The sequence below is a fragment of the Miniopterus natalensis genome, chromosome 18, assembly GCF_054644295.1.
Source record: "Miniopterus natalensis isolate mMinNat1 chromosome 18, mMinNat1.hap1, whole genome shotgun sequence".
NCBI classification, from domain to species: Eukaryota; Metazoa; Chordata; class Mammalia; order Chiroptera; family Miniopteridae; genus Miniopterus; species Miniopterus natalensis.
This window is the reverse complement of record NC_142098.1, coordinates 15,668,781-15,691,649: the sequence shown is the minus strand read 5'-3', so window position 1 is coordinate 15,691,649 and position 22,869 is coordinate 15,668,781. Positions and strand designations below refer to the sequence as shown.

General features: G+C 47.8%; 1 protein-coding gene and 1 pseudogene across 1 annotated transcript; both read left to right on the top strand.

The window, feature by feature from the left end:
- The first annotated feature begins 555 nt into the window (after positions 1-555).
- On the top strand, positions 556-19,904 carry IRF8 (interferon regulatory factor 8). Its single transcript, XM_087827551.1, has 8 exons — positions 556-729; positions 5,847-6,030; positions 8,484-8,572; positions 9,952-10,057; positions 11,251-11,301; positions 16,621-17,007; positions 17,723-17,838; positions 18,434-19,904. Exons 1-8 carry the CDS (start codon positions 556-558, stop codon positions 18,608-18,610), a joined length of 1,284 nt encoding a protein of 427 aa, XP_087683677.1. The 3' UTR covers positions 18,611-19,904.
- Positions 19,905-20,967: 1,063 nt separating this feature from the next.
- On the top strand, positions 20,968-21,249 carry LOC148091015 (HIG1 domain family member 1A, mitochondrial pseudogene; annotated as a pseudogene).
- The last annotated feature ends 1,620 nt before the right edge of the window (positions 21,250-22,869 follow it).

Below are 22,869 nucleotides of genomic sequence, written 5' to 3'. Positions count from 1 at the left end.
AAATTCATGCTGTTATCACTAAACCAGCCCTGAAGGAATGTTCTAGAAGGATAGCCCGAGACTTTTTTCTTTCTCGGAGATCACAAATGTCCTATTTGCTCACAGACACTGGTCAGAGTGGGCATCAAGTAATGGAATTGGCTCTTAGAGGGATGGGTGCTCATTGAAGGGACCTGAAAGTGTAAAAGTGAGCTTTCCCTGCCTTGTGCTAAAGATGGAATGGGGTCATTAGAGGTGGCTGAAAGGGAGCATGGGGTAAAAGCTGGAAGGCACAGGCAGAACCGTAGGTGGGGCCAACATCTGGGTGAAGGGCCGCTGCAGAGTTCCCAGGGAGCTTTCAGTTTTCATTCAGGAGCCTGAGGTCCTGGAGGCAGGCATGGTCTTCTCACAGCAGGTGGCCCAGAGTTCCTGGCAGCGTGGGTTTCCCCAAGCTGGCACCTGCGCTGCGACCTCTGATTTTCCTGATAGCAATTCTTGGCTGTTCAGTACCTGGGGTGCTGTGATGAATGAGCCAATATTTGTAATGTCTTAGACTATGCTTTCTCCTTTCCAAGGATGTGTGACAGGAACGGAGGCCGGCGGCTTCGGCAGTGGCTGATTGAACAAATTGACAGCAGCCTGTACCCAGGGCTGATTTGGGAAAACGACGAGAAGAGCATGTTCCGGATCCCTTGGAAACACGCTGGTAAACAAGATTACAATCAGGAAGTGGACGCCTCCATTTTCAAGGTAAAGGCTGGACTTCCCTCCCCTGACCACGAGCCGGGCCTCTGTCTTCCCTCACTGGCCGGTGGAGGTGTTGAGTGACAACTTTCTTATTTTCTTAAAAATTAACCCAATTTTTTAAAACTGAACATTGATTGAGTGCAGAATGTGTCTAAAAAATATACTAGGCGATTTTGCAGCTACTGTGTGATTTAATCACTTTGAGGTCAGTTGTATGTTGGTGGCATTTTTTGGATGAGATTAAGGACACTTTTTGCCTTCTTGCAAAGTTATTACATCTGTTTGGCAATGTGGGGTCAGCTTAGTGAGAGAGACACCATCTGTCATTACTTCCGGGCTGGGTCATATGGGATGTCCTGCCGCAGGTGTCTAGAAATAGCCTGACTTCCCTTGAGAATAGTGAGTACCCCAAGCATGGGAGGACTTGCTGTTTGGTTCTACCATTTACACTGAGACTCAGCACTGATTGAGAGTTTGGCCTGGCCCCACAGGGTTTGTTTTTTCTTCTACCACAGTCTTATGCAGGAGGTGCTGTCTTTGCCCTGGTTCTGTGGAATCACTGAGAGGAGAAGTGACTTGTTAAAATCTCACAGCTCTTGGATGATGGAGTCAGCATTTGAACCCAGGCAGCCCAACCCTGAGCCTATGCTCCCAACCCCTAGCAGTACTGATAAACAGAGGTTTCTTGCCATTACACTTAGATTCAGGCTGAGGAACCAGGAGCAAGGGCAGTGCAGCTCTGCAACCCAGAGGGTCATCAGGGTCCCCTGTGGGCTTCTCTAAGGCTCCAGAAGTGCAGGTTCTACCCCCTGAGAGATTTGTAGCCCTGGGTCAAGGTGAACCCAGGCTTCTGTTTTTGCAAACAGATGCACCACAGGTGGTCTGACTCAGCCCAGGTTGCAAACTGGTGCTGCTGTGGGCATTTGGGGGCTCCAGGACAGGGAGGGGAGAGTGAGGGAGCATGGAGGAGGGGTGGAGAGGCTGAGCTGTGAAGGGTCAGAATCAGACCTGACACTTTGGTTGAATGAGGGGAGCAAGGCCCTGCGGGACTCCATTGCAATACCAGACTCTTAGCCAGGGATGACTGTCTTCTGACACAAAAAGTCAAAAGTGACAAAAGATCATAACTTGGTCTCAGAGTGGAGCATAAGTAGGTCAGAGTTGGCTTCTGAGGCATTTCTGTCCTTCAGGTCTCTTTCTGATGTTTGCAGTGGGGCTGTACATGTAGCAATGCTATGAAATCTCTCACCTGGGGTCGCAACTCTCTGAGAATCTGATGCCAGTTACTGGCCCTCTCCAAGGGAAGTGGGCACATGTGGATGTTTTACACTCACCTCAGGGGACCCCACGTGGCCTGAATGCCCAGCAGATTTTTTTCCATCAAGGACCGCAGGTCAGGAGCCTAGGCTCTGCCAGGTTTTCGAGCTGCTAGTGAGTCCTGTCTCCTTCTTGGAGGAATGTGGATTCCTCTCTTGTGGAGGTTTTTTCCGTTAGCATTATACTGAGCTCTTCTTGGAATGACTCTAGCTAAATTTAGACAGTGCCCAAGGTCCGTCTGGTCAGCTGGGAATTCTAGATTATAGATCACTAGAAGCCAGGACCCCTCAACCTTGGCACTGTTGATTGACATCTAGGGCCAGATAGTTCCTTGTTGTGGGGGTGCACTGTGGGATATTCAGCAGCATCCCTGACCTCGACTGACTAGATGCCAGCAGCATCTACCCCCAAATGTGACAACCAAAAATGCCTCTGACATTGCCAGATGCCTCCCTGGGGGCGCTGTCTCCCCTTCCACATTGAGAGCCCCTTTAGGAGCTGACCATGGCCAAGATGAACAGATTTACGCAGAAGTGTGAGGTGCTGAGGGCACATTCTGGGAGGAGAGTAAAGGGGGCTGGACCAGTAGGCTGCATAACCCTGGCTTGGGGCTTGCTGGTGGAGATGCAAGGCCTCTCCCTTCATGCTGCTCCCCGTTTCAGCTTATGCGCAGGGGGTAATGAAATAAAGCCCCAGATTTATACATCTTATGCAATGTTCTTCATGGCCGTTTCAACAGCGTTGAGAAAAATGCGCAAGATTCCCAATGTTTCCGTTGATTACGCAGTCGCTCAGTGTGGCAATCTGAAATGAGTGTACAATCTCAGCAGGAATGGGGGTGGGGGGGCATGGGTGCCCACCCAGGGCTGCGCAGCCACCGGGAGGGTGACAGCCTGGGCTGGGGGAATACAGGTGGGAAGAAGGCATCTGGCGCTTCCCCGAGTTGCACTAGCTCTCTGCAGCCTCTGAGGGGCGGATCTCGGACGTCCAGGAAACGTGTCTGCTCTTGGAAGAAGCTGGTAGGCAGGCCTTGGCTGGATAGAGCCAGCTTAGGGATTTTCTGGTGAAGTTTAGTTTCACACAGTCAAAGAAAACCTGTCAAACACTTATGAGTTAAGAAAACCAGTCTGTTTTCCTGCCGTAGTAAGTGGGCTTAAGAAGCTACTTATACCAGAGACTCCTTCATCGTCTGCAGGCATCATTCTGAGGTCAGCTTCATGGTGGAGACCAGAGATGGGAGACTGAAAAAGACATTTAGCTCAGTTTGTACCATCCCTGGATGCACTGATGAGGCCCTGATATCAGCCCATATTTATTTTTTACAAAGTATTTGCCTCCTTTTCATAATGTTGAGGGGGGAAATGGAGTAAAGGGGGGTTATGATTCATTGGTCGTTCTCTCATTGACCAGGCATTGTGATAGTCCTAAATGGGTTAGAACTCACTTAGTAGGCCTTTGAAAAAAAACACCATTTGATTTTTAAAGCACGAGATGAGACAGTAATGCTCAGTCAGGAAGGGTTCATGGTCTCCGGTTTAATGCTGGCAGCTGATGAGGGCAGAGCGCCTTGTGGATGGGAGTATAGGTTACGGTGGGACTGGGCGGCCGTGGCGGCTGCTATTGGAGGGACTCAGAATCGCTCTTTTCCGTCTAGGAATAGCCCTTAGGGTCTTGACAGATCTCCCAGCTGGGTGATATTTTAGAGCCAGCCCGAGAACCTTCAAAAAGACTCAGTGTGGGCTGAAGCGGGGAACCTGATGCCAGCGCAGGGTGCTTCCTGCCCACAGGCCCTGCTTTGCTTTATGATGTCCTGGCTATTTTCATGGGGCAAGTGTGAGCCTTGAATGAACCAGTGGTTATGACCCTGTAGGCTGTGCAGTTCTCGGTAAGTACCAGCTGATCCTAACATTGCCCCTAAATCCATGCTCTTCAAGGTCCATTTGTAATATGGATTAGGCCGGTGGTTCTCAAATGTGTGTGTGTATCATGATTTTACTTCCTGGGGACACTTGGCATTGTTGGTTGTCACAATGGGGGTGGGTGTGCTACTGGCATTTAGTGGGTGGAGGCCAGGGATGCTGCTAGACATCCAACCATGCACAGAATAATCTGTCGATAGTGCTGAGGTAGAGATACTCTGATTTAATGTAATAAATACTTGAAATTACTGTTCAGTGTGTACGTGGTTTGCTCTTATATTTCTCTAGTGCAGTTAATAAATGATTGAAAAACAAAACACTGAAAAGAATTGAAAACCACTTTTAAACATATTTCTAAAGGGGAGTTTTTCATCTGTGTCAGTAAAGGAAATGACCACTCATGCTCATTAGTAGGAATGTTTTAACAGTTTCTTTGCATGGAGCAGAGATGCAAAATCTGAGCTCTGGGCATCAACAGAGGAGGGAGCATTGGCAGTGGACTGTGAGGTCTTGTCTACTATGGGGAGATAAAAAGCCAAGACTTTTAAATGGAGCTGTGACTTACAGGGGTGTTATGGTGTTTCTGGGAGCGTGGCCTCATGTGCACCTGGGTCAGAATGACTGGGATGTTCGCTAAGGATGCAGGTTTGCAGACCTTACCCACACCAACGAATGAGAATCTTGAGGGGCAGGTCCAGGAATCTGCATTTCACGACTCCCAGGGGATTGTCATTAAGGTAGAGAATAGCTGGCATTTAATCCCATACAAGGTCACCTTGGGAAAGTTACCTCTTGGAATTGCATTTTCCTGAGTGGGGTTGAGAATTCCTTTTAGATCTGGTATTATTTTAGGTTGGAAGATGTGTCTGATTTTGTCTAAAGCCAAAAGTTATTTTCACCTGACAGTAGTGACCTCCTAATTGATGTGTCCTGTATTCCAATTTTGAAATTAAAAGTATGCCCATTCACATATTTTATTTTAAAAAACTAATGCCTCATTTATGTTCGGCTGGTCTCAGTGGTTGAGCGTCGACCCATGATCCAGGAGGTCATGGTTTGATTCTGGTCGGGGCACATGCCAAAGTTGCAGGCTCGGTCCCCAGCAGGAGGCAGCCAATCAGTGACTCTCTCTCATGATTGATGTTTCTCTCTCTCCCTGTCCCTCCCTCTCTCTGAAATCAATAAAAACATATTGTAAAAAAATTAAAATAATCCCCCATTTACATTTTGACTTGAAGTTTCCTGCTTTGAATCTTTGTTCTTAGTTCAGAGTCTAAGATTTGGAGAGGTCAGAAAACAGAGCTGTGAGAAAATGAACAGAGGGAGAACATTTCATTGCATTGTGAGCAGTGCCCTGGGGAGGTTGGGGGAAGGTTAGAATAAATGCCAAAATGCAAAACAAAATTTCTATTAAAAGTAGCAGGGCAGTCAGTGGATGACCCACACTCAGAATTTTTGCAAATGTTTCCCTTTCATGCTAAATTTTCATGCTTGGGGTTGATTAAAAAACACACACAAATTGTTCTTTGTTTTGAACATTCTAGTGAAACCATGTGCACTTCCTTCTTGTGCTACTTGACCTCAGGCTCCTCCTGGCTCTCTGGTCCAGGGAAGGATTTGTGTCAGGGAGGAGCCTTGGCCTGAGTTCCAGTTTCAACTCAGCTGGGAGATCTTGGGGGACCCCTTCTTGGCCTGGGTCTTCTTATATCTGTCCAAGAAAGTGGTCTGATTGAGGTCTCTGAGCCCCAAAATTCCCTGAATGAGAGTTGATGGCCAAAAATGACTTTCAGGAGGGTGAGCATGTGCTGGTCCTGACTGTGGCTGTGGATATCTGTGGTCGAGGGGCAGGCTGTGTGTTTCATGTGCTGCTTTCTCTTTCTTCAGGCCTGGGCAGTTTTTAAAGGGAAATTTAAGGAAGGAGACAAAGCTGAACCAGCCACGTGGAAGACAAGGCTACGCTGTGCTTTGAACAAGAGTCCAGATTTTGAGGAAGTGACAGACCGGTCCCAGCTGGACATTTCCGAGCCATACAAAGTTTATCGCATCGTCCCAGAGGAAGAACAAAAATGTAACTATCCTTGATGGGCACTCAGTCCAACAGAGGGTGCAAGGCCCAGGCTCAGGGTGGAGGCCACCACCCACAGGGTCTGGGGCAAATGGTTTTAGCTAAACAAAATAGTTCTCTCCTTTGTATAAGCAGATATGGAGATCTCTTTCCGCTGACCTCACCCACCATCTGCTGACCAAGTGGCAGCTTCTGGTTGAGTGAGAGGTGGAGCTGATGGAAGGAAAGGGTGGGTAGATTGGGTGGCAGCCAGTTTTGCTGACCAGGATATCCCTGGGGCTTAGGAATGAGATTGGGCAGGAGCAGGGATCCTCTGACAGTGTGGAAGGAATTCCTTTTGTTTTCTAGCAACTCTAAGAGGGGGCCAGGGGGACATAAAGTGAACAAAGAAGGGATGGCTAATGAGGGTAGAGGGTAAAGTTCTTGAATGAATTTGCAGATGATGACACTGTTAGTTTCATCACCACAATTCAGTATCGTTAGATCCTGATCCTTGTTTGGGAACTCAGGATGTGGTAATTCCTGAAGTTTCTTCCACCTCTAAAATCCCAGGAAAGCATCTGTGAGGAATTTAAAGCAGGGATAGCAACAACCTGCTGTACATCTCCCAATACTTGATTTCTACACTCCAGTCAGATATCGCTAATAAATCAGGATGGATGGAGCTCGGATCTGGCCTCAGAATCCTTCCAGAGGGGTGTGCTCTGCAGCTGCTATGCATCAGAGCTGGCCCATAAGATCAAATCTAATTGCCATCTCTGGTTTAAAACATTGTTAACACATTGATTTTCTTAGCCATTAATTGTAGCAATGAGAATATTGGCATGGCATCCTTTTGTCCTTTGAAGAAGTCCAGTAAGATCTGAAAGAAATAGAACACTAGTTAGGACTATGCAGAAATTCTGAGTTTGAGCTCTTGCCACTGTGGGAAGGTTAAAAGTGTTGATGTGTAATTTTTAAAAAGTTAAAATTGTGACCCTAACAAATATATAGTGAGCCTGGGTCAGAGAGTTACTTGATTCATTAATGAGGGAACCAGCACAATGACAAAGATTGTTCGACAGAATATGACACACTGACTTACATGGTCAGTGAAGGACAGAGTCTGACCAGGCAAGACAACCATAGTTTGGGGGTTATCTTTTCTGCTGGTCATTTGTAGCTTAATTGCCTGTAAATGAACACCTGGCTTTACTGAGTCTGAAGCCTAATCGATAGTCGATAGTCGATACTAAGTCAAACAAACTGACCTTGCCCTGGAAAATCAGATAACCCTTAGGGGAGACCTCTTGGATAATCCTCTGGAATGGTTTTGAAAGGCCAGTCATCTTTTTGCTTTATTTCCCAGTTTTGGATATGTATATATATTTTTGTCATCACAAAGTAAATTGTGATTTGAAGGAATAGAGAAGTTCCTCTCACTCCCCTACCCCTGGGATCAGCCAAGCTTGAACTGGCAGGTGACCCTAACTTGTTTATAGCATGGGGCGCAGCCAGCATCACCTGCAAGGGTGGATGTTAAAGAGCAGGTTCTCAGGGGGGCAGAGAAGCATTGCATTTGCATAAGGCCTACGTGGACCCATCCCCTCTGTACTTCAGTGGTTTGCAAGCTCCATTGAGGGTGCCCCACCTGCCCCCTACTTCCCTCATCAACAGCTTCTAAGTGAATTCTTGAATCAAAATGGAATAAAAATTCAGTGCCAATGAAACAATAGGCCAATGCTGTAGATCACTGGGACTCAGGAATTCCAACCAACAGGTGTTTGTTGGTTATAGTACACCTCACACTGATAAACTTAATGAGGTGATTTTCTGGCCAGGGAAGAGACATAAACCCAGGGAAGAGACTAGCCCGGTCCAGAGTGCTTGTCGTGGAAATGCTCACATGCCTTTAGTGATTCCCGATGAAGGTGGGTTCGAACTGGGCATGGGCGAGTCTTTGTGGTATGCCTTGTGTGTGCGTGCGTGTGTGTACAGATGCACACGTGTATATTTGGAAAGGCCAAAAAGAGATTTCCTGCCAATTAACTTAAAAAAAAAAAAAAAAAAAGCTCTAACCTGCAAATGCATTTTGCCAGGAAACCTTTGAGTGCCTTCAAGTGCCCCGGCTTGTAAATTTAACCTCTGCAGGGTGGTAGGCACCTGGTATAAAGGACATCTCATACGAATTCCTTTCAGATCTCCACAAACAGAAGGAAGAGACCAAAGTGCTCTTTATCCTCTGAGTGTTAGAAACAACAACAACCAACTTCTCTCTTTTGATTCTGCTGATCAGATGACTAAAGAAGCATGGGAAAAAGTTTTCTAGGCCTTCCCCAAACCAGGGAAGACACTTACTGACTTTAATTTCTTTCAACTCAGCATTTAAAAAACTCCCAGTGATTATGGCCTCACTGATGGTTGTGATGTCTCAGTGCTGTGGTCACATTTTGTCATGTTCGTCTGCTTTTCCATAGGCAAATTAGGCGTGTCCACTCCTGGCTGTGTGAATGAAGTCACTGAGATGGAGTGCAGTCACTCTGAAATTGACGAGCTGATCAAGGAGGTGCGTGGGGGCAGCATTTCCAGAGGTCTGGCCCAAAGACAGAAGCCACATGTGCTTTGGTGGGCAGTGGCATTGTTCATGCCCTGCCAAGGCATCCAGAGCCTCGGGCTCTCCCCACAAACCTTGTCTCTACCCCAACAGAGACAGAATGTGGACTGGGCCACCTATGTGAGGCCAGCCGCCACCAGCTGGTCAGCCCCTTCACCTGGTGTCCGCTCCTTAATCCTGAGGGCTGGGGCAGAGTGCTTTCTCTGTGTCAGTGGTGTTCCCTCAAGCTCTCCCTCTTCGTATTTAAACATTCTGAATGGCAGTCTTTTTAGTGCATCATATATTTTCTTGCTTTCTTAGCAGGCTGCAGTGAACAAAATGGAAACCTTTCTTCCTGCTTGGGGCTGTCCCTATGGGCTGGCTATTGCACTAGCTTTCTTGGCTGGTGGGTTGCCTGTCTCTCAATACACAGCTTTCCATCCTTGATGGGTTGGAAAGCTGCATAACCAAGCTCGTTAGCATTGTATGTAAAGTCATAGTTAATACGCTATCAGTAAAGGCTTAATGGGGCCTCAGACGATGGGTATTTGAATACCAATTTTAGCTATTTGGATGCCATTTTCTTCTGCCTTTAGCCTTTTAACTATGTTTTTTATGGCTGTTACAAGGTGGACATGGCATAGCTAAAATCCCACACAGTCCTTGCAAAAGGCGGTGTGGGTATTGTATAAATTCTCAATTCACACAGCAATGCTACAATCCTTGGGAGCAACTTGGCTGTCAGAAAATGCAGATAACAAAATACAATCTATTCCAAGCCGCCTGACTTTCCTGTACATAGCCGCTGTTTCTGGGTGGTCTTTGGCAGCAGATCAACTGAGTTCCTGGCTTCATGTCACTCTAACAAGGTCCCATTTTCCGTACAAGGTTTTTCTGCTCACTCAGCTAAGAGAGTGAAATAATTGGATTGGTGCACTAGGATCACAGGAAAAGCAGATTTAAAAAACATTGCCTAACTGATTTGCCAACTCCTTTAAGAAATGGGGCAGAGATGGAAAATTGAGACATGGCGTATTGAGTGAGACTCGCTAAAACATGGCAGAGCCCACTCAGTTTCAGGGTGCATTGGGGGTCCCAGAACTGGCAATGGGCAGTTCATGTAAAAGGCCAATACACTTATTAGCGGCTCTGAAGAGGCTAGTAATTCAGTCACGTGGCTTGATCACTAAGCCTGCTGGATTGTCCCGGATCTTTCAAGATGCAAAGTAAAACTTCCCTTTTGTCTTATGAGCTAAAGGTGATAGTATAGTTTCAGTTAAGCTTAAGCCATTCGTCTTTACAACACTGGGGTCCTGACTGCACTGCTTTTCTGTCTGTCCTCAATTGCACAGCCTTCTGTGGATGAGTACATGGGGATGGTCAAAAGGAGCCCTTCACCACCTGAGGCCTGCAGGAATCAGTTCCTCCCAGACTGGTGGATGCAGCAGCCCAGCGCAGGTGAGGGTGGGAGCCCAGGACCACTCGAAGTGGGGTGGGGGCTGGGCTTGTTTGAATGGTTTCAGCCCCATCGCAGCTGGAGTGTGGTGGGGGCGGGAGTGCTGCTACCATCCCTATTTTATGGATGGTAACTGATCCCGGAGAGGTGGCCCTTGAGGGCAGAGCCCAGCCACGCCCTTAGCCCCATTTTCCTCTGTCCTTCCCTGGGAGATGTCTACTTTCCCCTCTGCGCCTGAGAAGGTCCGAGGGGAGGGAGTGCAGTGAACTTCATGTAGAGCAGAGGGGATTCACAGCTCTGGGCCATGTTAGGTCTGTTAGGTCCGCCATCCAGTTTCTTCAGACATTAGGGGCTCCTCAGAGCCAAGCACATCCCAGAGCAGCTGGAGAGCAGGCGAGCTCAGGAACGGCCAGTTGCTTACTCAGAGCCCTGGATGTGAATCCCCTGTCAGAAGTTGCATGAGGCTCAGTTTACTCGTCTGAAAAATGGAGACACCAGGACAGACCCTACAGGGTCTTGAAGTTAAATGAGACACTTACACTCTTATTAGTTTCTGATAACCCCTTTTCTCTCCCTGCCCATCACCACTGCTTGAGATGACCCTTCTTCCAGGAGCATCAAAATTACCCTTCCAACGGGAGCATGAGTGGCTTTGGTTCCTTGCTTGGCCTCTCCCCCCACTGTACCCTGTGGGAGAACAGGAGGTGATAGCTGGCCTAATGGGCCTCAGAGATTGCCAGGGTGTGGGATGGTGTTAAGTCAGGGGCCCTGGGAGAGCCCCCTCTCCCTGTGCTCAGCACCTCCGAGAAGCTAACTCGGGCCCAGGCTCCCCTTCGAGTCAAGCCCTGGATGGTGGGCACGCAGTCCAGCAGTATTTTGAGAGCAGGCCCTCAGGGGGAAGGAAATGTGGCCCCACAATGTCACACTGACACATGGTCAGAAATCCCACAGCACAGAGGAAGTCTTCCCCCCTCCATGCTGGTTGGGTTGAGGTCTGGTTTTCTGCGTTTATGAAACATAGGTCGCCACACTGAGAGGGAAAAACACCGAATTCAGCGGAAGCCTGTGGCAGGGCCTCAGGACCACGCCATATGTGGCTTTTTAAGAAACTTTTGGAGAGGGGGAGCATTTGGGCTGCTTCCCCTGCACACAACTGGGCCTGGCTGGGTCTGATTCTGCTTCTCTCTTTCTCCAGCAGGCTTGCCGCTGGTGACGGGGTACACCGCCTATGATGCGCACCACTCAGGTACAGAGTTCTCTGGGCTGGCTGCCATGGGAGGGGGGCACTCTGAAGACGAAACTCGAAGGGCCCATGTGGGTTCTTGAGGGCCCCTAGATGAGCACAACCTGGTGTCAGAAGTTGGGCACCCAATTCCTCCTTTACTGTGTGGTTTGGGAGTGAGTAAGTGGCTGGCCTTTTTGAGCCTCTTCTTGGATTGGACCAACAGAAAGAATCGAAGAGCTCTTTGCAGGCCTAACTATATGGGAGAGTGTAGGTACAGACATACTCAAGGTCCAGCTCTGCCCCTCTCATGTGACCCCAGGCAGAGTAACTGAACCACTCGGAACCTCAGGCTTCTCATCTGTGATGTGAGAACAACAGTAACAACTACCTCATGGGAGTGTTGTGAGGATTAAACAGAGTTATTAAAACTTTCTGGTGGGGACATATTGGTGAACGGATGTCACCAGTGTCAATTTCCTTTACTCTCTCCCTCACCTAAGCTTATAACAATAACAGTGCTAGTAACAGTAATGGTGGTGGTGATGATCATGGCTATAGTGGTGACGGTGGTGATGATGATGGTCATGATGGTGATGCTGATAGTGGTGATGGTGGTGATGGTGATGATGATGGTGATGATGGTGGTGGTGATTGTGGTGATGGTGATGGTAGTAGTGGTGGTGATGATGGTGGTGATGATGGTGGTGATGATGGTGGTGATGATGGTGATGGTGGTGGTGGTGATGGTGATAGTGGTGGTGGTGATGATGGTGGTGGTGATGATGGTGATAGCGATGATGGTGGTGATAGTGGTGATGGTGATGATGGTAGTGGTGATTGTGGTGATGATGATGGTAATAGTGGTGATGATGGTGATGGTGATGATGGTGGTGATGATGGTGATGGTGATGGTGATAGTGGTGATGATGGTGATGATGTTGGTGGTGGTGGTGATTGTAGTGATGGTGATGGTAACAGTGGTGATGATGGTGATGATGGTGATGGTGGTGGTGATTGTGGTGATGGTGATGGTAATAGTGGTGATGATGGTGATGGTGATAGTGGTGATGATGGTGAGGATGTTGATGGTGATGGCTGACATTAGCGAATGCTAAATGGGTCCAAGATCACAAGTGAGACTTTCATGGCCTAATCTCATTATCACTTCCCACCACCCGTAGGTAGGTGCTGTTATTATACCTACTGCGCCACAGACACTGGTCACATAACTTGTGGGCTGCAGAGCTGGGGTATGGCCCCAGGCTGTCCCATTCATGCTCCTGCCCCCAGCAGACAGAGGTGGCCTCTGCGTGTGCCACCTCTGGGGACTCAGACCGCGTTCCTGCCAGTGGCCCCTGGAATTTACATTCAGGCTCATTGATGGCATCTTCAGAGCAAAGGAAGCTGGTGTCTTCCCCAACAGTGGCCGGGTTCTGTGAGAAGGGAACAGCCTGACTCATCAAGATGGACCACATAACACTGGGGCCGGGGATCCGAGCAAGGCCTTCTGGTGCAGAGGTGGAAACGGGGCTCAGAGAGAAGTGTCTTGACCAAGGCCCTCGTGAGATGAGTGTTTTTGAGTGGTAGAGGCAGGTTCTTACCCAGGCAAGAAAATTTTAAAGCTAACAATGCTCCAGTTCATTGAGCTCTTACCTATAGCACAGCAGCCCTTAGAACTGTGGACTGTTATAATTCTGGCTTCACAGATGAGGAAACTGAGGCTTAGAGGTTAAATTGCTCTCCCAACATCACACAGCTGGTATGTGGGGCTGCCGGGTTCAAACCCAGGCATCTGGCTTCAAGTCTGTTTTTAGATTTATACTGGGCAGCTCTCATGCTCACCAGAGGCCCAGCTCCTGGAGGCCCTGAGTCATGGGACTGGGCCTTTGACCTGGTCAGCTCTGGACTATGGCCCAGGGAGTCTGCTGACTAATGCTTTCTGGGGGCAGGAGAATAGTGGGGCACCAGGCTGCAGTGTCTGGGTGAGAAGGCATGGTCTGAGGAGGAAGCTCCCGCAGGTTATTCCAGAGCTGTCTCAGCACACAGCAGGTGGAGTGACTCGCAGCCACTGCCTCACGCAAAGAAAATCCTACAACATTCCTCTAGAAGTTGTGGACTTCGGTATTTCTGTTCAGTTCACACAACCCCTGCTCCCATGTACATAAGTTGTCAAGGGTCCCAGTTCTTAGCTCTGCAGGGAAAGGTAATATAATGAGTGAAATGTCAGGTGAAAGACAATAGGGAGTGGCAGAGACTCTGGCAAAGTGGAGGGGCCACACTCCTCTGGGCTGTTTGTGATGGTCCCTGCCCAGTGGACTTGCAGACCCAGCCAGGCTCAATTTTTCCATTTTTCTAGAGGAACCAGAGGTCAGAATTTTTAAGTGAAATTTTCCCATATAAAAAGTTGGCACCAAATTTGCGTTAACAACATCCTACTGTGCTGGTGGATCCAAACATGTCTCTTGCTCCCCTTCTGTGCTCTCAACTGTGTGTATTTGAAATAATTGGTGTGAAGGGTGATGTTTGAAATTGACAGTGTGGCTTGGTGCTTAAGAACACAGGTGTGGTTCCCTGGCCAGTGTGGCTCAGTTGGTTGAGTGTTGTCCCATGCACCCAAAGGTCACTGGTTCGATTCCTGGTAAGGGCACATACCCAGGTTGTGGGTTAGATCTCTGGTCAGGGTGTGTATGGGAAGGAACCTATCGATGTTTCTCTCTTACATTGATGTTTTTCTCTCTCCCCCTCTCCTTTCCTCTCTTTCTAAAATCAACGAAAAACACTTAAAAAAGAAGAACACAGATGTGGTGCCGGCCTGCTGGGGAGGGAGTGCATCCGGGCTCCCTAATTAGCAATTGTGCCATTCACAACAAGCCCCTTAACATGTCTGTGACTCAGCTTTCTCACCTGGAATATGGGTATAATTATTAATAGTCTTCACCTCATGGGGTGGTTGTGAGGATGAAGTGTGCTAGTAGGTTTAAAGCACTGAGAACAGCACTTGGGATTGTGCTGTGTAGACAGGACTGTGGCTTATAACTTCAGGAGTCTCATCTGTGTAGCTAATCTTTTGTCTTCTTACCCCAATTTATTTAATAACCGCTTATATGGTGCTAAGTACAAATGCAAGCTCATTCAATCCTCACAGCCACCCAGTGAAGTGGGATTATTATTAGCTCCACTTTGCTGATGGGGACACTGAGGCACAGAGCAGGGAAGCTGCTGCCCCAGGTCACACAGCTGGGATAATGCATCAGGCAGTGGGCTCCACAGTATGTGCTCTGCTGCCATTGTCCTCTCTAAGCAGGGCTGTCCGCAGTGGGCAAGTGGATGTAACAGGCGCAGGACAGGGTTGCATTGGGGCTCTCAGAATTGCAGAGGGCTGGACTGAATAACTGGGGACCCTTGATGAGTGGCTACTGCTCTGTGGGTCTCCATTGCTCGCCTGTAGGGCTCGGCAAGTCATGGCTCAGGCCCTTCTAGCTCGAACCTCCTTCTAGCTCGAGCCTAAGCTGTCCCATGGCATTGGGGTCACTAGGACAGCCCTGCCTGGGCCTCTCTGGAACCCCTTGTCTGCTCCTCCCTCTGAAGCAGTCAGTTCACACAGTCGAGAGACACTAGTATGAAATAAGGCCACAGCAATGGCAGGGCAAAGGGGCAGAGTGGCGACAGACTCATCTGGAGTGTTCCATTCATTTGGGACAAAGTTAAGAATTGTTTTGGGGCAAAGGAGTGGAAAGTGTGTCAAGTCATCAGGTGATGTGGATGCTGCAGAGCTGGAGGGTGGGAGGATGGTGAGTGGGGGGGTCATGAAACTTGGGGTCAGATACTAGTGGTGCTACTTACCTGCTGGGTGACCCACCTGGGCCTTAGTTCCCCCAAATGTCAAATAAATGAGTTGGACTGGAGCCCCTGCAGCTCTGATTCCCAACCCTGCAGGATTCTAGAATGTCATTTAACTCCAACATGGGAGAAAATGGATTCTGTGAACAGTAGTGGGGCATCTTAATATTTGACTGAGCAAACGTTTCTTGAGCAAAGCCCAGCAGGAGGGTCCAAGGAATTGTAAGTGCGCAGCAGCGTTAACCCAGGTGAGGTAGGTGGCCACCCAGAAGGCTGCCCCTGACAGTTGTGCAGGTGTGCACTGCGCAGGTCTAGGGGGGCACCATGGAGTTGGACACCTCACAGCTTATGTGGCTCCAGGGGTCAGTGCCAGATTAGTCTTAAAAGGTTCCCTAATCTCACCAAGCTCATTGACAGTGCATATAATTCCATAGTTCAAGACTATCAAAATGCAGATTTCTCTGTGAGTACCCCTGAATTTAGCGAGTTCCCCTGTCTTTATTCCTGCCTTAGTTTAGAGGTTCCTAGATGTTAGACATCTGAGCCCCACCTTCACACTTGGTTTTCATAACTGGGTACCACCTGGACTATTATTAATATCCTGGTTTTCTCTAAATCTTACTTTTTAAAACATAAATTTATTTTAGATGGGGGCCATCTATCATTGCCTGGCAAAGAAAAAACAGTGTCACTTGCTATAAGTAGGAAACCAGAGGTCAAAGCAAATTCATTGGAAACCAAATACACTGTTTAGTGGTTCTGGCCAGATATTATCACCTGCCCAAGGCTTAGAGCCCCTTTGTTAAAAGAGAGGTTGTCAGAATTAAATATTAAAGATCCCTCAGCACCCAAGTGGGGCTTTGTTTTAGGTGGTCAGAGACTGAGGGAATATACATACATATATTACACAATGTTACCGAGATATATAGCTTTACATACTCTAGAACGATGTAGCCTGTTGCCTGCAGTCATAATGGAAGGATGTGCTAGATCTGAATTTGAGGTTAGTGAAAATAAAGATATAATCTTTTTCTTGACAAATTCACAGTCCCCTTGAGGTTCCCTGGATTTCAAATTAAGAACCTATGTTATATATTATAGTATTGTATTATATATAGTATAACGTGTAACAGTGTTATAGCAGTGCCTGTGAGGTGGAGCTAGCTTCCTAAGAAATTAAGTTGTCAAACCTCCTACTCTCCGGGTGTTACTCTCAGGGTAAATTGTCCAGCTGTCAGCCCTTCCCAGAAATAGGGAGAGCACTGTAGTAGTTTTCTATATTCGGAATCCTTGGTTTCCTTAGTAATTCTGTGCATTTATTCGTGCTTATAAAACCATTATTTCTAGAAGGGGTGCATGAACTTCCCAAAAAAGGTCCTAGACACACAAAAAGTTCAGCTCCCCCCGGTTTGGGAGGAAGAAAGGCTCTAGGCATTTGCACAGGATGGACCAGGGAGCCCCCTTCCCCTCAGCCCCTGACCTGCCCCCTCTTTCCCGCAGCCTTCTCCCAGATGGTCATCAGCTTCTACTACGGGGGCAAGCTGGTGGGCCAGACCACCACCACCTGCCGCGAGGGCTGCCGCCTGTCGCTGGGCCAGCCGGGCCTGCCGGGCGCCAAGCTGTATGGGCCCGAGGGCCTGGAGCTGGTGCGCTTCCCGCCCGCAGACACCATCCCCAGCGAGCGGCAGAGGCAGGTGACGCGGAAGCTGTTCGGGCACCTGGAGCGGGGCGTGCTGCTGCACAGCAGCCAGCAGGGCGTGCTGGTCAAGCGGCTGTGCCAGGGCCGCGTGTTTTACAGCGGCAACGCCGTGCTCTGCAAGGACAGGCCCAACAAGCTGGAGCGCGACGAGGTGGTCAAGGTCTTCGACACCAGTCAGTTCTTCCGAGGTCTGTACCACCATCACCTTGTTGCCCGTATCTTAAAAATCACGCCTCCTTCCCAGGGCCATTTGTAGGGGCCAGAGGCTCAGCTGCAGCAGGGGGGACCCTGCATTTGAATTCTACTCTGCACTTTTTTGCTGCGTGACCCCGGGGATGCCTCTCTGTGCCTCGACTTCCCCACGTGTAGAATGGGAGGTCAGTGCAGCACCTTCCTCGCTCAGCTGTTGGAGGGTTAAGGAACTTGGCACCTTGCAGCCCGCGTAGACGGCGCCTGCACTCTGGGAGCTGGTCCGAGTGCGCTTCCTTCCTCTGTGCCTGCAGCGTCAGAAGCTGCATCTTGGCCAGGGGTTTGGTGTGTGCCGACCTTATGAACATGGAGTCCCCCGCACAACACCCACATACAGAAGTGCTGCACGTCAGCTGTTGTTATTCTGTGGGGCACATAATTAGGATCCCACTGTGTGTGTTCCTCCTAGAAGGTCAGGGTGCCTGAAAGCAGTCCGGCTGCGTGGGAACGCCTCTCTGTGCTCCCAGAGCTCTCTGCTTCTCTCCCTGTTACAGGCAGGAGCTAGTGTCACATTTCTCCTGCCACCTGGCCTGAGAGCTGGAGGCTCCCTGGAGAAGGGGCCCTGGAAAGGTGGGCGAGGTGGCTTTCGTGAGCTCCTGTGTGAAAGCGCTGAGGAGTTGCAAACACCTGCTCCTTCCCCTCGTGTCTCTCCAGAGCTGCAGCACTTCTATAACAACCAGAGCCGGCTTCCTGACAGCAGGGTGGTGCTGTGCTTCGGAGAAGAGTTTCCGGATATGACCCCCTTGCGCTCCAAACTCATTCTGGTGCAGGTAAGAGCAGCAGCGCCAGGCCTTGTGGCCAGATCTCCCAGCCCGCACGTCAGGAGCCAGTTCATCCCTGGGCTGCATAGCAGGCGGCAAGGACTGGGGTACTCCACGTGTGTGCAGAAGCAGGCCTGGGTGGGACCTTCAAGTGGCAGCAGTGGATTCTTGCCAGTGCTGAACCATCTTATGTTTCAGGATTCTCACAATCTGTCTCCCCTCCCCATTTTTGGCCTGGTTTGTTTTTCTAAATGAAAACCTTCTTTTCAGAAAGATCCCACCTTGCCTTAAGGTCTAAATGACAGATTAGGGCTTTGCAAGCTCTTACTTACCGCTAGTCAAAGGAATGAAGCTCTAATGGTGGGATTCAGGACACTGGCTAGCCAGGTTGGGACAATATTGAGAAAGAATATATAGGAGTCTTTGTAGGAATACCGCTTGCCCTTTCTTTGCATCTCCCTATTCTGGGTTCGTTCATTTGAGACTCACATGGAGTTTCTAAATGCTAGCTTTGGACTGGGGTAATCAAAGAATCTGGCTAGGGTCAAATGAGACCCCCCTCACTTCCCACCTCCATCTCTGACCTTGTGCACCATCCCTCTAGATTGAGCAACTCTATGTCCGGCAGCTGGTGGAAGAAGCTGGGAAGAGCTGTGGTGCTGGGTCCATGATGCAGGCTCCTGAGGAGCCCCAGCCAGACCAGGTCTTCCGGATGTTTCCAGATATTTGTGCCTCCCACCAGAGACCGTTTTTCAGAGAAAACCAACAGATCACAGTTTAAGTCTCTCTTGGGCACCCCACCCCGCTCACATCTCACATTTCATTATTACAATTACTGTTGTAATTATTTAAGGATATCCCTCTGACCTGGGGTGGGACGCCTCACTCTGCTCTTAATTTAGTAAGGGCATCTCCGAGGACACACCAAGTGATTTGAATGCTATAACTAGAACCTCTGATTAAAACATTTATTTCCTGCATTTCTCCCTAATTATCATTAGTTGCTGTGATTCTTGAGCATTTTGGGTAATTGATATTTCCGAAGACTTTTAATTTGACTAGCACATATTTGCTTCCAGTAAAGAAATTTGGGGAAGATGAACTTGTGAGAACAAGACTGCTTTTCATCTTAATCTTTGATTAGAGCTATAGATTTATGATTTTATGCACTTGATTCGATGTGAAGTGTCTTTGTACTTTTAAGCATGTTAATAAGACTTAAAAATACTTAGAGACCAGCTTCCCTTCAATAAGTGAAAGCGAAGCCCCTGGCTTCTTTGGAGAAGGTGTATTGTTCTCACAGTTTGGTGCCCGGAAAGCACTTCTGTCCCCAGGTGAACCAGTGTGCTTTTATCTTCCTACAGTGACACTTTTCCCTTTGGCGCTTTGTTGCAGGAAGCTTAGGGCTAAATTCATTTTTTCATTTCTGTAATTAAGTCACCCCAGATACCTCTCTGTTTTGTTCCTCTAAATAGTTTCGACCTGTTTTTAAAATATTTGTAATTTTAATTGTCTAATTATAAACTGCTTTGAAGCTTTTCTTTATTTTTCTTTTAATAAAGTAGGCAGGATAGAAGCCACAAGTTCACAAAATATGAGCATTTTGTATGAGCATGTTGATTGGGCCTCGGACCCAGTCGTCCCAACTGGTGGAGTTTAGAGTATAGGTGCCAGGAGAGTGGTTTGGGGGATGTGGATGGCATGTGTGAGCCTGTCACCGCTACACTGGTCATGGGTGGACTGTGGCCCGGACAGCGCCTTCCCTCATCCACACCAAGTTCTTCAACAGAGCCTACATGGTGGGATTTCAATGGAGAAGTCCCAGTGTTAGCTCTGGAAGAACTTACCCTATTTATTAGCACATAAAATGAATTTACTACCCAAAATGTCTCAAAATGTTTACCCTGGATCCTGATGCTGATTATCAAAAGCCAGAGGCAAAAAAACTGAACACAATGCCATCTCGCTGACCCTCTGGCGAGCAGTAGACAGAATCCCCACACCCCTTTAAAACTGCTGTCAGGGTTCAAAAGGACTTGAACTTTTTTTTTTTTCTAAATAAACATATTTTGCTAGATCGGGTGTCTCTTGTTTGTCTGTGTATCCTGTGTCGTGCGCGGGCACTGGCAGAGATCGGCACCCATGGCGTGTGCGGAGCACCTGCCTCACTTCTCGGTGGTGCAGTTTGTTGGTCTGACGGAGTCAGTCGCACCGTGGGCGCAGACACCAGGCAGTGTGGAGGGCTGGGGGGTGCTTTTGCTTTGCCTCCACTCTTGGGGGTGGGGAGGAGAATCTGTTCTGTGTTCTTTTTCCTTTCTCACGCAGCCTGGGGCACCATCACCCCTGACTCAGAATCTCACAATGAAAGGGCAAGAAGGGGGCTCACCTGTCAACCCTCATTTTGAGAAATGGGAGGAGTTGGGATTTGGGGGACAAATTGCCCAGCTCAGCCAACCTGGTAGCCTTGTAACCACAGAAGTCTCTGGTTTAAAATCTGAAAGGCCTAGGAAAGCCTGTTTACCTTCCTGTCACTGCTTCCAGGGTGACGCAGGCGTGGCGCTGCCCAGATTTACTCACCATCGGGCCTTTAGATGTGTCTGATTTCACACGAGAATATAGGGAAACTCCAGTAAAAGAGCTTGGCTCTCCTCCTTCGGCCAACAAAGTGAGCATTACATTTTTAAGGATAACAGGCCCATTTTCTGAAAAATTTTGTGTGTGTGTGTGTCATGAGAGATATGAAAAGGTTTTCTTTTTTAAAAAAATTATTGTTGAAAGTATTACAGATGTCCCCCTTCCCCCCACTGACCGCTTCTACCCCCCCAGGCCTTCACCACACTACTGTCTGTGTCCATGGGCTATGCACATATGTATACAAGTTCTTAGGTGAATCTCTTCCCACCCCCACCCCCGCCTTCCCCCTGAGATCCCTCAGTCTGTTCCCTGCTTCTATGTCTCTGGATCTACTTTGTTCATCAGTTTATTCTGTTCTTTAGATTCTACATCTGAGTGTTTTCTGAAATTTTGTAGGATAAATAGCTTTAGTGTGTAGCTCAAACGAGCTCGTTATAGCTCACATCTGAGAAGCCAGTTGGAGCTTGGGAGGTCCTGTTGATTTCGGAAGATTCTTCAATCACTATGTCCACCGGCGCAGATGTTTCTCTTTCTTTGTATGATAAAGGTCAGGGATCTAAACTTGTCCAAAAAGCCCAAGAGGCACCATTTGTCCCTATCGGAATGGCGAGTTTTGCAGCAATCATTGCATATGGATTATATAAATTAATGAGCAGGGGAAATACTAATATGTCCATTCCCCTGATCCACATGTGCGTGGCAGCCCAAGGCTTTGTTGTGGGATCAATGACTCTTGGTATGGGCTAATCCATGTATAAAGAATTCCGGGCAAAACCTAAACCCTAGAAGAGGCTCCGCCTTGGTCTTGGTGGTGGTGCTTGCTATAGTTAGACGCCTCATATTAAGGTGATACGTTTATGTTGAAAATAAGTCATTTGAGTGGGTCAGACAATAACACGGTAATTTGAATATCAGCTTCCTTCCTTGCAGGCTTGGTTTGCCAGGTGACTAAATTACTAGTGACTGGTTCACTAGCGAGGCCATTCAGGGGAGTCAGATTAGCATGTAAGAAACATAATCACTTTTAAATGCACCACCTTGTTAAACTCTTTGGTGAAATTAGTTCTAAAGAAGACAACATGCCATCCTGAAGTACTCCCGGTTACTGCGGAGTATCACATACTTTTGATGTTATGTAGGAATCTATTTACCCCAGTTAATTTAACTTTTTCTGCCTGCCTTGTGGACTGAATGAGCCTTTCAGGTTTCAGGGCTGGTTGGCTCTTAACCCTTTCAGAACAAGCTCAGGGCATGTAACGTTACAGGCCTCCTCACAGCTGAACGTGTGTGTGTGTTTGAACCAAGCCTAAAATGCGGACAACAGCTGCTAGAAGGTAGTATTTTAGGATCACACTTGTAAACATAATTATGGATCCTAGTTTAGTTCTTTTGTAATGGCAGAATTACATTTTTGCTGTTGTTATATTAGAATAATTTTTAAATGTCACCTTGAAATAGAAATATGTATTTTAAGTGCTAATGCAAAGGTAATGAAAAACAGTTCTGAAATATGTGCAGTGTGTTCTTTTTCTCTGTAAGAATCATAAATATTAAACTAAACAAATTACTTATAATGGCAACGATTTGAAAGCAAGCTCTGGACAGACATTTTACACAAACTTTTGTGTACTGCGGAGACTTTTTTGCACTTGTGAGGTTCTAACCTGAATTTACATTCCATGGTGATAACATGGTAAATGTAGTGTTATTAAAGTAAGTGAACATATAAAAAAAAAAGAGAAATAAAATGCACATCTTTAATATGCTAATGAGTATTTATTTTTGTACGCATTTAAACATACATTGATCTCCTTTATTCTTTATTAAAATAAAATGCCCTTTTTAAAAGCTGATGTGTGCTTTTTTTGGAGGGGGGGGGGTCACTGTTAAATACTTTATCATTGTCACCAGATTTTAGATACTTTAAAGAAGGAATTAAAAAATAATACTGCACTGACTTTAAGAACTTTTTGCTTGTTTGTTTTCTGACTCATCCCAGAAAAATTCCAAAAAGGTATGGAGACTTGCAAATTATACAGAATTTCCTGGGGAAATTGTGGGGCACCCGTGGTTTTTGCTAAAACCTGAGGGCCTGTTTGAATTTCTGTGAGCTGACTGATGACTGGGCAGAGGGTGTGGAGAAAGTAGGAGTTTGGCATCAGTAGCCCTTCCTGGAAGCTGCTGGAAATGACTGTAGGAGGACCACCTGGGCTGGGTCCACGTGTGATGGGGCTGTGTGTCCTTCCATTCATACGCATGCTCCTTGAGCCAGGTCCTAGGAATGGAGTAGGGATGCGAGGGACCCAGTTTGGCAAACATGGAGATTGCTTCCAGTTTCATCGGACATGCCTGGGGAACAACCCAGGACAAATTGTCAGTTGCCGGGAGGAACAGGCAGAGAGGTGG